Genomic DNA, 13,879 nt, shown 5'->3' with positions numbered 1-13,879 from the left:
ATTCTCAATTGACAGCCTAAGAATAGCTTGGCATTGATTCCCAGCAGTTTCTCATATGTCTCACTCCGTTGGCCTGTCAGGTCACTACAAACCACTTTGGGAAATCAAAAAGGAGGTCATCCAAATGTTTCATGGTGCAAACAGTTGCTGTGCAGCTGATGGCAAAATGAGGCCAGTGCTAGTATATAATTTTAATTCAATGAATTTGTTTAATGTTAGTTTAATAGTCGGATCAAGCAATTAAATTTAGCACAGCACTTTAACCATATTGTGAGCATAATGTATTCATATCCAGGTGAAATCCTGTATTGTCTGATTCTAAAACACTTTTTTTGATGTCTTCTCCCCCCTTCCCATTCACTCCAATCCCTGTTGCAATGCATGATGGGCAGGCTCGATATTGTGCATGACACCTGCAACAAGTGTTGGTAGGTGCCAACTTTCCTTACTGATTTTGTTTGAGTCCATTGTGGTCTCTCCTGTCGCTTTTAACTCACCATTTGATTTTAGCACATTTTTCACTTTGCAAACTCTAAATGAAGATAGTGTACCTTAATCTCAGATTCAACATGAATTGCAAATTGTAAATTAAGGTTTGTAATATCAATTGGAAGGTTTATGTTTTATCGTACTGTTCGGTACATCTTTAAGAAATGAAATGTCCATTCTTTTTAGCTCTGTAAGTCACCTAATGCTTGTTGCAGTTTAAATTCCCCTGCTACATTATATCTCCATCTCAAGCACTCTAACCATTCAAGCACTTCATTTTACTGTCAGCTTGTGAATGCCATTGAAACATGAGATAATTTTTATTTGTAAATGATATATTAGAGGGAATCACATTTGCTACAACAAATAGGGAAGCTGTAGCCATTTCTTAACTAACAATGTTCAAAAGACATATGGACAGGTCACCTGGAGAACCTAATTCTAGAGATGCACCAATCTGAATTTGTGGACTTTTTTTCAATTTCTAGTTTTTGTAGAGCTCTAACCTGCTGATACTGATTTTCTCCGATTTTGATTTCCCTTTGAAATCTATATTGAAACAGCATTCAAAATATCTCCTTCTAATCTTCCTGTCCTGACAGCTCTTTAATTATTTATGACAGAAACAGAGGCAACATCCTGCCATGTAAGATTTTAGCATCTTTAGTATCTTAGTATATTAACAAATAGCATGATTTTCTTATCTTATTTCTGGGATTAAAAAATCTAGCACGTTCCATTACAGTGGTTGAAAGCTGAAGTTGGTTCCATAACAATTTGCTCATTTTCCAATTCAACCAAAAATCCCTAAGGTGGGTAATAATTAAATGTCAATGCCAAATTTTTTTTTTTTATACCTGAAAAAGTCAGTTAAAAAATGACCTAAGACTATAAAAAGCTGTAGCAGACTGAGTGAACAGCCAAGCTGCCTCAGTAGAAAACTGTTTCCTTTCAATAAGTTTTAAAACTATCTGCTTATTCCAACTTCATTTTTAAAGACCTCAATTACCCTTAAAAACTCTGTCTTTCTCCCTAAGTTGGTACTTCTGAGCCAAAGAGCTGTTTTTAGCTCAGCCTGGTAGGGCTTACATTTGGTTAATTTACTGTATAGGAAAAAATCCTAATCATTGATGATTCTAACCGGACTGTGAGCTTTAGTGTGCATGATTGTCTGTTTGTTGAATTCAGTGACTTGGACAACATCTTTTCACCCCTTTATAACTGGAAGAGGCTACAGTCGGTCCATGATTTTGAACAAGCTAAGTTCAGTAGAAGATGTCTGTCACCAAAAATACATTTACGACTTCAAACTTGAAGCTTTAAATAAAAAGAACTGGACACTTCTCTCATGTTTATTAGCAAGCTACAGACAGACATGAAAATGAGGTGCAAAGCCTGAGTAGCTTTATATCTTCTCTGGTTCAACTGCCTGTGTGATCTTTCCTTCAAGTACCCATGATGCACGGTGCTTCTCCAGCCACTGTGTCTGCAGCCACCACATCTGCCACAAGTGTTCCCTTTGCAACAGCAACAGCCAATCAGGTTTGCTCCACTCCTGGCTCCACTCACTCTGTTTCACGTTTGGTTTTATCAGCTCAGGCTTTTCTGTTGTCCTTTAAATGATAGAATTCTGATATGCCTCTCTATAAAAAAATGCATGAACATCAAACAAGGCTTTTCTCTGATCTTTTGCTAGTTATACTGACCATCTTTAGTTAAACACACAATCATCAAGCTTGTCTTTCTTATTAAGTGCTATTTGTCGTTGTTTCATTTCATCCATTAGTTTTTCTCTCTGTTTTCATTGCCTATTCCTCTGTTTCTCTTCTCTCCTGTGTCAGATTCCAATAATATCTGCAGACCATCTGACTAGTCACAAGTATGTGACCCAGATGTAGGAGTCTCAGTCAGAACAGTATGTACTTCTTCCTGTTACACTATCTCACACACATAAGTTTGCATATTTTAACCAAACAAAACAAAACGACCAAAGTTGGGCTATAAGTAAGAACTTTAATACGTGTTCTCTAAAGGTTTTGAGAGTTTGTAAGGAAATTAAAAACATCATCGCACTGTACTTTAAATTGTGTACAGTGGTCACTACTTTATGTTTAATTCATGCCAATAATGTCATAGATTAATCATTGTAGTTCTATACCTGTATTAGTTATAATTTACAGAGGTAAACTACATTTAATTTCTTTCTTTAAAAATGAATCACTCTCATGACTTCTCAGAACTCTCTCTGAAAGAGTGAATACTCTAATATCCAGGGAGCCATCTTTATCACCTAAAAAGAATAAACAGGTGATTTTCTTATAAATCTGAAGACTTAAGATTTATTTAGAATCCATAAAAAACAAAAGGGCATGAAATGACTAAAAAAGAAAGTCTGCACTCATTAGAATAAACATCAAATTGTGTAAAAGGATTCATTTAAACTAGGAGAGGAAAGTTCAAAATATTATTATTTACATTAGCAGAAGCTTATAGGGTTCTCAATAAAACCAGAAGGAAAGTTTTTTTAAGCCTTATTCCAATTTTAACCTTCATTTCATATCCTTCATCAGACAATAATGAAATTGTTTGAGCACTTTATCTTATTTAAATCAAGTTGTGCCACAATTCACAGAACCGCCAGGATTCAGCCAGGTGGGGCGTCCCAAACCCCACTCTGTGTATCAGTAGGACAGGCTGGAGATCTTTGCAAATAGCTGTTTGAAACGGTTGAAGTTTCCTCTACAAATAGCAGACGGGAGCACTGCTTTTTTGTCTGACCTAGGTGTTGGATGCTAAGATGGATGCATCTTTGGGTTAACACCCATTATAACAAAAACAAAAAACGAAAGAAGAAACTTAAATGAAGGAGTCTTTCAAGTGAAATTGGTGAAATACGTGCTGTAATGTTACACAACAATAGATGAATGTTTCATGCTGACAAAACAATTTTTCAACATAATCAAACCTGAGCTCTTTAGTCACACCACTCCAGAGTTGGGATGACAGACTTGATGGTTCAAGTGAGAAAGTCTTTTTCAGCAGCCATCAGTGGCTGGACTACATGTTCTACAATTCTCTCTCAGATGGAAGTGAGTTACAAGTCTTTTGCAGACTTGGAGAGCACACGGCAGTCTAACTCACAAAGTTATTACAAACATGTAATTATTCCACTAATTAAAAAAACAGACTCACATTCTGAAACAAGTTTTATTCAGTACTGAGTATTTACAGCTACAATTAGTCATGAATAAATTTATAAATTCAAAGCTTTCTAAGTTTCTAAAACAGCAAACTAGAATTATTCATATCAGAAGGACCATAATATTTATTGACAGGAACTCTATTAAGCAATTCTAGCCCATAAGAGCACATATTTTTCACTGATTTAGGACCTGATTATGCTACCTGTGTGGTTGGGAATTTGCTTTGTCCTGACTAGGACTGGAGACAGTTGAGTGTTTATGTCCAAAAATTGCAGGACTTCAAAAAATAAAATAAAATAAAGTAAAAACAAAAACATAAACATAAAATATAATAATAATAATAATAATAATAATAATAATAATAATAATAAAGCAGATTTTTAAGAAGCATGACTAATGTGCTGTATTTTTGTGAATGTGTCCAGATGGAACTGGAGCTGAAGTGTGCTGGTGTGAAGTCCAAGATTAACGGTCAACCTTCATACAAGTGACAGCAAGAGCTAAACTGGTTTGGAGTAAATCTGCATGTTAGCATAGAAGGAACAAATTGTTAGAAAGGCACTGTCATGCAACAACAGATAAAAAAGAGCGTCATTTGCATTTAAAGACTTGCCTCTCCTCTTGCAAAGGCCACTAACCTTTATTCACCAGACACATTTTGAATGTCAACATAAGGTTAATGTGTGGAGCAGTCGCCGGGACTGAATTGGTACATTCGCTGATCAAGGATCAGAACTTGTGTTGTCTGTTTATTCATTGGTTGTTGGTCTCTGAATTTCAATGTGTTCATTTGTTTACACTACGGTGCACCTTGTATTTCAGTTAAGGTAAAGAAACAGATAATCTGACTGAACCACATATGCATGCACAATGATTTTCTTTTTTTTCTGGTTTTATTCTTCTAACCGTATTGAGGGAATTTACCTGAGCAAACTCAATTGGAGGCAAGAAAGCAACTGAATGTCTGTGAGGTGTCTTTCAAACCTTTGTAGCCTACCTTTTTATCTCTTAAGCACATGTCTTTAACCTTACAGGGATCCCTGTAAAGTGCCATACATCTCAAAATATACAGAAATTGTATTCAAGCAGTGTTATGAAGTTTTAAACTTAACAGTTCCCTTTAATACATATGTATATGGGTTTTTTTTTTTAGGACAGCATGTAGTGTCCAGCCTCATGACCTGTAATTCCTGTTAAGCACCACCGATTATTAGATCCAGTTCCCTAAATATTCTACTGATTGAAGATAGTTTTTTTTACATTATTCTTTGATGTCTTGCTGATGTCAGTTGCTTAGATATGTAAAGGTTGGATCTGTACCCACAGAGATCTGTCTGTCTGCGCAAACATGTGTACAGTGCCTTGCCAAAGTATTTATACCTTTTTCACATGTTGTCACGCTACAACCAGAAACTGAAATGTATTTTTTGGGCGTTTTTTTCTTTTTTTGCGGGAGACCATAACAAAGTAGTACATCATTTAATTTAAAAAAAATAAAAATTTAAAAGGTTTTGCAAGCATATGCATATAGCCCCCTGACTAAACACTTTGTAGACCCACCTTTTGCTGCAATTAGAGCTGCAAGTCTTTTGTTGTATGTCTCCAGCAGATTTGCGCATCTAGAGAATGAATGTTTCCTAACGTTTTTAGTTATTTAGGTCTAAAGTATTTCAACACTTGAATATGCTTTAATCTGAAAGATTATATCTTTGGCTGTATATTTTGGGTTGTTCTGCAGAAATGTGAACCTTGACCCCAGTTTTATGTCTACTACAGCATCCATTTTCCACATAAACTCTGACCAGCTTTCTTGTTCTGCTGAAGAAAAGCACCCCCAAAGCATGATGCTGCCTCCACCATGTTTCGGAATTAGGATGGTGTATATAGGGTAATATGAAAGTGTTAGCTTTTAGCCATACACCACATTTTGCCTGTAGGTGACTTCAAAAGGTTATTGGCTGCACTGGACTTTACATGATGGGAACTCTCTATAGACACAAAACTTTTCAAAATGTATATCTCTTATAAAAAATACACACCACACTTTTCTGATATTTAGCTCAAAAAATGATTAAAACAATAGATTATTTTCATTTAACTTTACAGTCATGCATTACTTTGCGTAAGTCTATCAAAAAAACAGCCCGGTAAAACATTTAGAAGTTTGTGATTGCTATGTGACAAAATATGAAAAACGTTGAGGGGTTATCAGTACTTTTTCAAGGCAGTGCAAGTTGTATTTGGGCCTGAGTGAGAGACCAAAGATTCTCTCTAGGATGAAGATGTAACAATGAAATAACTGCTGTGAGGCCAAACGGAAAATCCTGAAACCAACTGCTGATGGAGGTTTGATGATTTGTTTTTAAAAAAAATATGATTTGTTTTTCTTATATATGGTTATGCGTATTCTTAGGCAGGTTGTCGAAGAAAAGTCAGTGTAGTGTGTGTTTGTATATATAGTCCAATATATTTAATAGTGTTTGTTTAATACCTGAGAACTGTTTTTCAAATAGTCAGCCAAAGTCTTTTTGTGTCACTGTTAATAGGTGGTATGAGTAGGCTAGAGCGGCTGACTTTTTAAGAAAGCACAGCCCAAAGAATGTTCGGGTGTTTAGAGTAGATCTCTGGAAGTGCTTGTTTGTTTGTTTGTTTTTCTTGTGATTTGGGTGTTCTTCAGGCATATTTAATTGGTGGATAGAACAGATTTAAAGTGGCAAGAAAATAAAAACTGATTGTATTACTCATCCAAAGCCTTAGAATGTACCATCGGGTCAGCACAATGCCACATGCCATTCTGAACCATGCAGCTGCCTAATTCACACCATATTATAACACACAGAGCACTATGTGATTTTCACTTTTGTGCACGTTTTCTTAACCCTTTCTTTCTTTCTTTCTTTCTTAGACAAGGAGTGTTTATTTGGTTTGGAAAATTATTTGATTATAGTTCTTACTTTTAGTTTTGCTGATGATATTTATCTTTATAATAATGAATATATTAGGTACATTGTGTGTGTTTGTGTGTCCTCCATCCAGAGTTTTCTCAAATTCCATGTAATGTTACTTTTAGTATGATTATGATTGTAAGCTCAATATTTTCTACATTATGCATATTGTTGAACTGTATGCATTGTGTTCATTTCTCTAGTCTTTTTTGTGTTCTTTGAACAAAGATGTTTTATATGAGTATCTAACAGTGTTGAAACAGTAGAAACAGAGAGGCTGAGTTGTCATTGTGGCAACAACCGTCAATAACTGGCTAATATTGTTAGGAAAAAAAAATATTATCAAAAAGTCTAGTTCATAGATGTTTAGAGTAAAGATGTTATTTTCTACTGTATCCATTTCAAATAGTAACAATTGTTTTAATATTTCTACTCTCCCTGGAAATTGGGCCATGTTGGAAAACAAGCTGCATATTTAATCACTTTTACAGGCATTGCTGGCAGGGTGAAGGTGAACGTGGCAAGTGAGGGAACTGAGTCCACTGCACTCATCTCTAACTTTGCCAAATGCAAACAACAAGGGGATGGGGTGGGGAATACTGTGGCGATAAAGGTAATAAAGGTTGACTTTTTTGCACTTCTGTACATAGTCAAAAAAGAGAGAATCATGTATATTGAGATCTTATTTTGAATAAAAAAATATGTCTATGATGACAGGGAATTTTGCTAGGACAACAAAAAAAAAACAATCTTTTGAAAGGCCGAACAAAAGTTGCTTGCATTTAAAGGGCGTTGAATTTCACTCTCCTACCCCTTTCAGAAAAAAAGGCCAAGTGTTGCTCTTCTTTTTTGTCAGCAGCTTGTAGTTTGCCCGGTAACCTTCTGGACAAAGGGCATCCACGGCCCTCCTGCAGCGCAAGAGCCTGACTGGGTTTGTCTGGTCCCCTTAACCTGCCTGTACTGACAGGCCTGCGCCATGACCACGCCCTCCCAGGCCCCACCTATCACAATACGTCCTGTCTGTTTACCTTACTCAAAGTGGAATGCATGTCAAAGAAAATACATATACAGTTACAAAAAACTTCACAACACAGTAATATTGAATAAGAAATCATTTACACAGAAAGATGTATTTACACTATACAATAGTCTATCAATGTAATGGAGTAAATATGTATATAAAATACAAAAAATAGAATAGCGGTTTATTTAAAAAAGATTCCAGAGACTATACTCACTAATGTTTCACCACTTGGGGAGATAAAATACATGCAACACAAACTCATAGCTGTAAGTATTTTCTTTATGTTTGTGTAAGCTGTGCTTGTGGTAGAGGAAACCGATCAAATGGAAATGTCAACGCATATCAGGCAGAAGCTTAAAGGAAGCCAAATTAATTAAAGCCTTTGGTCCTCAAGATGTTTTATAAATTTTCCTTATATATTTTTTTAGTTCTAAATATGTAAAAATTGTGGCATAGAGTCATTGTAATATCATTATGTGTTTGGATTAAGAATGAATGAAGTATGATAACTTTTTCACTGCTAGGTGTATGTTTCGAAAGTATCTGGAGGAAAGACTTCACTGCAAAAACTGCAAAAGTAAACCCTGCTGAAACAATCTGCCAGAAGAAAATCTGATGCAAACAACGGGCTTTACTTTGCCAAAATTGATAGGCCAATTATTTCTCTATATTAATGTAGTTTTTAGAAGGATACAGGCCTTTTTATCTGAAAACAAAAAATCACCACCAAATAGTTCAGTAACCACCCATTCTGTCATATTTGAAAGACTTTTTGGATAAAAAACCCAAGGATTTCGCATTTCTGGTTCAGTCACAGAGCCCAAACCACGTTCATCCCTTCACATGCATGTGAAATGTGCCAAGTTTTATCAGAATGTAATGGTACTTTCTGCTTTGCATTCCCTTACACAGAGCAGTCCACAAAATGTTTAAACTCAGGTTAAACTCAGTTAATTTTACAGAAATGTTTTGTGATTATATTTGTGATTTATTTTGTGTCATTACTTAGCTGTCCAGTGTTGATCTAAAACATAGAAGGAGTGGCTGAAAGAGCTTAAAGTCTCACCTCTCCACATATGCTCAGAAATGTAGTTCACAAAATATTATTTTGAGGATATTTTCTATGTCATGCCATTCAAGCGACAAAGGTCTGTCTTCAGTTAGATTTCTCAAAATACTTTTGGCGATTAAATGTTTTCTTCAAGCTAATGCGTTTTTCTGGCAGGGAAGATAACATAACTGATAAACAAACAAGATGTCAGCTGCAGCAAAACATTCTAGTTCGTAGGGCCTATACTTATGTTGCTGCTGCTGCTGCTAACTACCATGGGTAAAACAACGCAGGCCCATGTGATAGACTGGTGACTTTGACTGAATTCTGACTGCTGCAGATAGGTACCAACCCCTTTGCAAACCTGCAAAGATTTAGCAGGTGTGGAAAATGAATAGATGATGCTGGGGCTAAGTTTAGAGCGAGGTGTTATCAATGTATTTAATAACAAGATATGGGACAGACTGATGAAGGATGCCAAAAAATGTAAAAAACCTTGGTTTAACAATGCATTTTATTACCTAAGAATTTGTCTGCTCAATTGTCTGCTTTCTGAGTTCACTTGAATTATTAGGTATCTCTGTGGGATGAACAGTGAAGTGACCTGTGCATTGTCTCTCAGGATTGTCTGATGTTCCTTTCCTTGATGTCTTATGCACAAATAACTATCATAATCTTGTGAAAAGAAGTGTTTCAAACAGAGAAACACCTTCACCAATTTATTTTAGCAAATGCTCACTTTTCTGTGTTGCCAAAAAGTGACTTCACATAATTTCCGGATATTTTCATTATAAGGGTCTTTTTTGGCGACGTACCCATCTGTTTTCTGTGTAAAGCAATAGATTGTGCTTTAGACATTCTAGTCATCCCTCCATTATTACTCCATATAAAGAAGTGCACATTATATTTCATAAAAGCCTGCCTCCAATGGGTCTGATTTTGTCAGAAATTTTAAATGCATGTGTGGGTCTCTCTTGGTTCTCTGGCTTTTTAAAACAGTCCAAAATCGTGACTGTTAGATTAGTTGGTCTCTTTAAATTGCCCTTAGGTATGCATGGGCGTGTCTATGGTTTTTTGTCCTGTGTGTCACCGTGTTGACCTGTGATAGACTAGTGACCTGTCCAGGGTGTACCCCATAGCCCGCTGCAGATACGCACCAGCACCCCCATGACCCTGTACTGAAGAAATGGGTATAGATAATGGATGGATGAATGGATGGATTTAACTGTCCATTGAGACTCTGCAAACCACAGCATATGAATCTATGATCAGCTTAAGCATCTGCCCTCGTCATCTTGCTGTATTCACCTTGAACAGCAGAACAGAAGGCAAAGCCCCTTCCTGCATCTGCTTTACATAAACTACAGACTTTGCTCCACAGTGCTGTTCCAACATGTTTCATCTTCTGAAATCTAGTCTACATTTGCAGTATTGTTATCACTGCTCAAACTGAATCACAGTTCTTAAATGTATTGTATTGTGGGTTTGAAAGGACAGGTACAATTCTCTTTAATTTTACCATAGTGAATGAGAGATTTCAAAAAGATAATTTGTTTCCTATCATATAAATATTTTTACAAAGCTAAAGCCAAATGTCTACTAAACCAATCAAGTCACATTGATCCGGGTTAGTTCAAAAAAGTAACCATGCACATTAAATGTTGTTCTGAACATTTCAGTTATCTTTCTTCTTCCACAAGCACTCTTAAATTTATGATATAATGTAAACTGTAGTTCTTTTTTTATTTGTTGTTTGATTTTTCTGCTTGTAGTGCTAAGATGATGTATTCTGTCCTCTGCTGCAATTTGTTTCTGCTTGTTTTACTGTTCCAGGCCCCTTGAAAGAATCTGTTATGTCTACATGCTGGCCACCTTGTTGGAAAGCGCCCGCAGAGAATGATTTGCATAGATTGCAACAGTCTTAAGCCATAAACTTCAATCATCAGAAATAAATAAGAAATGAGCTCACAAACAGGTGGGGTGTGGGACATTTTTGGAATTGGAAGAAGTATGTATGCCTCGGTTTTACTAACTACAACATCATGCACTAATTTAAGACATGAAGAGTATTTAATAGAACATTTGGAGTGATGTTTCAACTTTACAGGTTGTGTGGAGTGAGAAAATGATTTTTTTTCATGGGGCCTGTATTGCTATATATTCTTGCTGTTATGAATTTATAAGATGTAATAAAATTTACAACTGAAATAATGAATATTTTGTTTCTGTTATTTCATCAACTTGCTTCATATACAGTAAATTCATAGCTATTTGACATTTAATAGGAACAATGTTTTTTGTGAAGAATTTAAACTTTAATATATTAATGACACCATCAATGAGAGAGATTCATGCTTTTATGCATGCAATTCGTGTTGTTAAGGTTTATTTTGTCATACCTAATATAGAGTGTATAAAAACATGGAGTAACTTAATCATTACTTGCCATACCTATACCATATACATTTTTCCACAGTATCTCCTGAAAGCCTTTCAACAATATGGGAGTTGCTGACTGATTCACACCTAACGCAACAGAAATATCCCGTGTTAAACAAATATATTCAAGCTGAATAACAGTTTGATTCAAATAAATTATTCCTAAAGAAAAACTGCATATTCTTGTATTGTATTTTGGAAATTGGAAATTTACAAACATTTTAAAAACCTTATTTTTTAATTATATCACATCCTACCCTATATTGACAATCTCTTACAGAAGATACAACTGCAATTTGGTCCTCATTTCATATCTCTTATTCTGTTTGTATTACTGTATCTCTCTGTCCGACCGACCGCCAGCTATACATTGCATTTTACAGCATCTGTCAGATAGGTACCACCTACCCTGGATGCCTCATGTTGTAAAGTCTAAGGGCATTCCTAATTTAGAGGACACTGCAATCATGTAAAAGAAGGTGCTCTGGTCAGACAAGGCCAAAAGGACATTTATTGGCCCACATTTTGAACTTGCACAGCACATCATTACACACCATCCCTACCTTGAAACATGGTTGTGGCAGCATCATGCTGTGGGGATGATAAATATTTGGTGTACAAATCAAACAAGGTATTGCTGGAGCAGAAGTGATTCTGACATCCCCTTCTCCTTCTATCTTATTTGGCCACATTTTAAATGGATGCTGGGGGAAAGTAACATACAGAATTGTGGAAAAGTATTTGCCCCCTCACAGACTTCTTCTGTTTTGTTTTTTTTTTTTCTTCTTTTTTGTCACAATTAAATGTTTTAGGTCATTGAATAAATTTTAATCTGACAAACATAACTGATTAAATACAAAATGTGTAAAATGTTTTACATGATACATGTGGATTAAATTGTGGTAAATCAAGACAGTAACATTTATGACTTCTAGAATTAACACTAAGCATTTCAAAGGGCAGTCATCATCTTTAATTCTGTATAAGCAATACACACCAATGCTGATGCTAAAAGCTGCGTTTAATTCAAAAACCTTTATGATGATTGATGCCATACATGGTAATTTCAATGTTTAGTTTTTTTCTGTAAAAACAAGTGCAACTAATTTTATTAGTCTAATATGTTTCACACTTGTTTTTAATCTTCCCATCTTCCCAAGGTCCTCAGAGACCTCATTCTAATTGTGGTATTCATTAAAATCCTATTTGAGATAAGTCCATGAATGATGCATCATTTTGTCCTGACCAGCTTAGCTTCTCATTAGAAGCAAAGATTTTAATTGAGATAGAAATGCATGCCTCATTTAGCTGAGCAGAGTGGCAGTGTTTTGAATCTGAATGTGTGCTAAGAAAACACATTAAGTTGCTAAGAATGCATCAATATTTTTATTTTATGCAGGGTGAGCTTTACAGCATTCAATGTCAATATGTTTGCACAACTTAGTCTCCCATAGAGATGCTTTGTGTTGCTTTTGCTCAAAGGAATCATAAAACATATCATCCAAAACATTTGCGTAAACTTCATGTATTTGTTCAGTCGGTTCAAAGCATTCGTGTTAAGACATGCCTCTTGGTTAAAAAAAAGAGTCTCGAAGTACAGCCACTAGATGGCACCATCACTTTGTGAATTCCAGCAGCATGCTCAACAGTCAATGCTAAATGCAATAAACTATGATGACCTCGTAATCCTCCGAAAACCTTTGCTTGTATACATTTATATTTAGTGATAATTTTGAATGACTGGGGTTATTTTTCATTATAACTTTAAATGATCACACCTCTACCTGAACCTTAATGAACAGATTGATGGAAATGGAGTTTGTAGGAAATGTAGAAAATTATGATACTGAATCTATTTTCAAGAAGTTCAAGAAGTTCTTTTTCCTTACTGTCTTCAGATTCAGTATCTATTTAAAGGTAATTAATTATAAAACTTCTCATTGTAAGGTTTCAGTAATTCAATTTAAAAGGTGACACCCATGTATTACACACAAGGCAACACTATTCAAATGTTTATTTATGTTATGTTGTATCTTATAGTTCATGAAAACCCAAAATTTGCTTTCTTTGAAAATTAGAAGATTACAAAATTATTCAACAATCACAGGGAGGACTGCTGACTTGACAGTTTTCCAGTTGGGGGTCAAGGTCACAAAGTTTACAGAGTGTTGTATCCAAGCATAATGGAAAGTTGAATGGAAGGAAAACATCCCATTTGGAAATCAAGGTCTGAGAGTTTTAGGGAACGGTGGAGAGGCACAGGATCCAGCTTGCTTAATTTCTGGTGTGAAGCTTCCACAATTACTTATCATTTCAGAAGCCATGTCATTTGCTGCTGTTGGTACATTTATGTTTTTATTGAGTTCAAAGTCTGCTGACAAGCTTTATGGAGATGCTGATGTATCAGGACTTGGAACATGTCCACACAGTCAAAAGCACCAATACACAGTTTAATTACAATGGTATCACTCTGCTTGATTGGCCAGCAAATTTGCCCAACCTAAACCCCTTAGAGAAGCTACGGGGCAGATGAAAAAGCAACCTGTGCTTCCTCAACTCCTCACCAGTACCAAAGGGTGATTGCCTTGTCTCACTGCACTGATGCAGTAATTTTAGCAAAGGGAGCCCCAACTAAACATTTAGTGCATATACTCCGCAGTACATTCAATTCAGTTTTATTTATATAACACCAAGTCACAACACATGTCGTCTCAAGGCACTTTACTAA

At 35.7% G+C, this 13,879-nt stretch overlaps 1 protein-coding gene across 6 annotated transcripts in view; it reads left to right on the top strand.

Moving 5' to 3' along the window:
* LOC124883754 (muscleblind-like protein 1) overlaps nt 1-10,927 on the top strand; it is a 105,902-nt gene extending 94,975 nt beyond the window's left edge. For 4 of the 6 annotated variants that reach the window (XM_047391033.1, XM_047391036.1, XM_047391035.1 and 1 more), the window contains 4 exons: nt 393-428; nt 1,940-2,031; nt 2,331-2,404; nt 4,118-10,927. In XM_047391033.1, coding sequence (XP_047246989.1) covers nt 393-428; nt 1,940-2,031; nt 2,331-2,387 — 185 coding nt within the window. In that variant the 3' untranslated portion in view covers nt 2,388-2,404; nt 4,118-10,927. The remainder of the gene's footprint in view (nt 1-392; nt 429-1,939; nt 2,032-2,330; nt 2,405-4,117) is intronic. The other 2 variants (XM_047391037.1, XM_047391034.1) reach the window with 1 other exon arrangement.
* Nucleotides 10,928-13,879: the final 2,952 nt, after the last annotated feature.

The sequence above is a fragment of the Girardinichthys multiradiatus genome, chromosome 18, assembly GCF_021462225.1.
Source record: "Girardinichthys multiradiatus isolate DD_20200921_A chromosome 18, DD_fGirMul_XY1, whole genome shotgun sequence".
NCBI lineage: Eukaryota > Metazoa > Chordata > Actinopteri > Cyprinodontiformes > Goodeidae > Girardinichthys > Girardinichthys multiradiatus.
The sequence above is the reverse complement of the archived record's forward strand: the minus strand, read 5'-3'. Positions and strand labels throughout refer to the sequence as shown.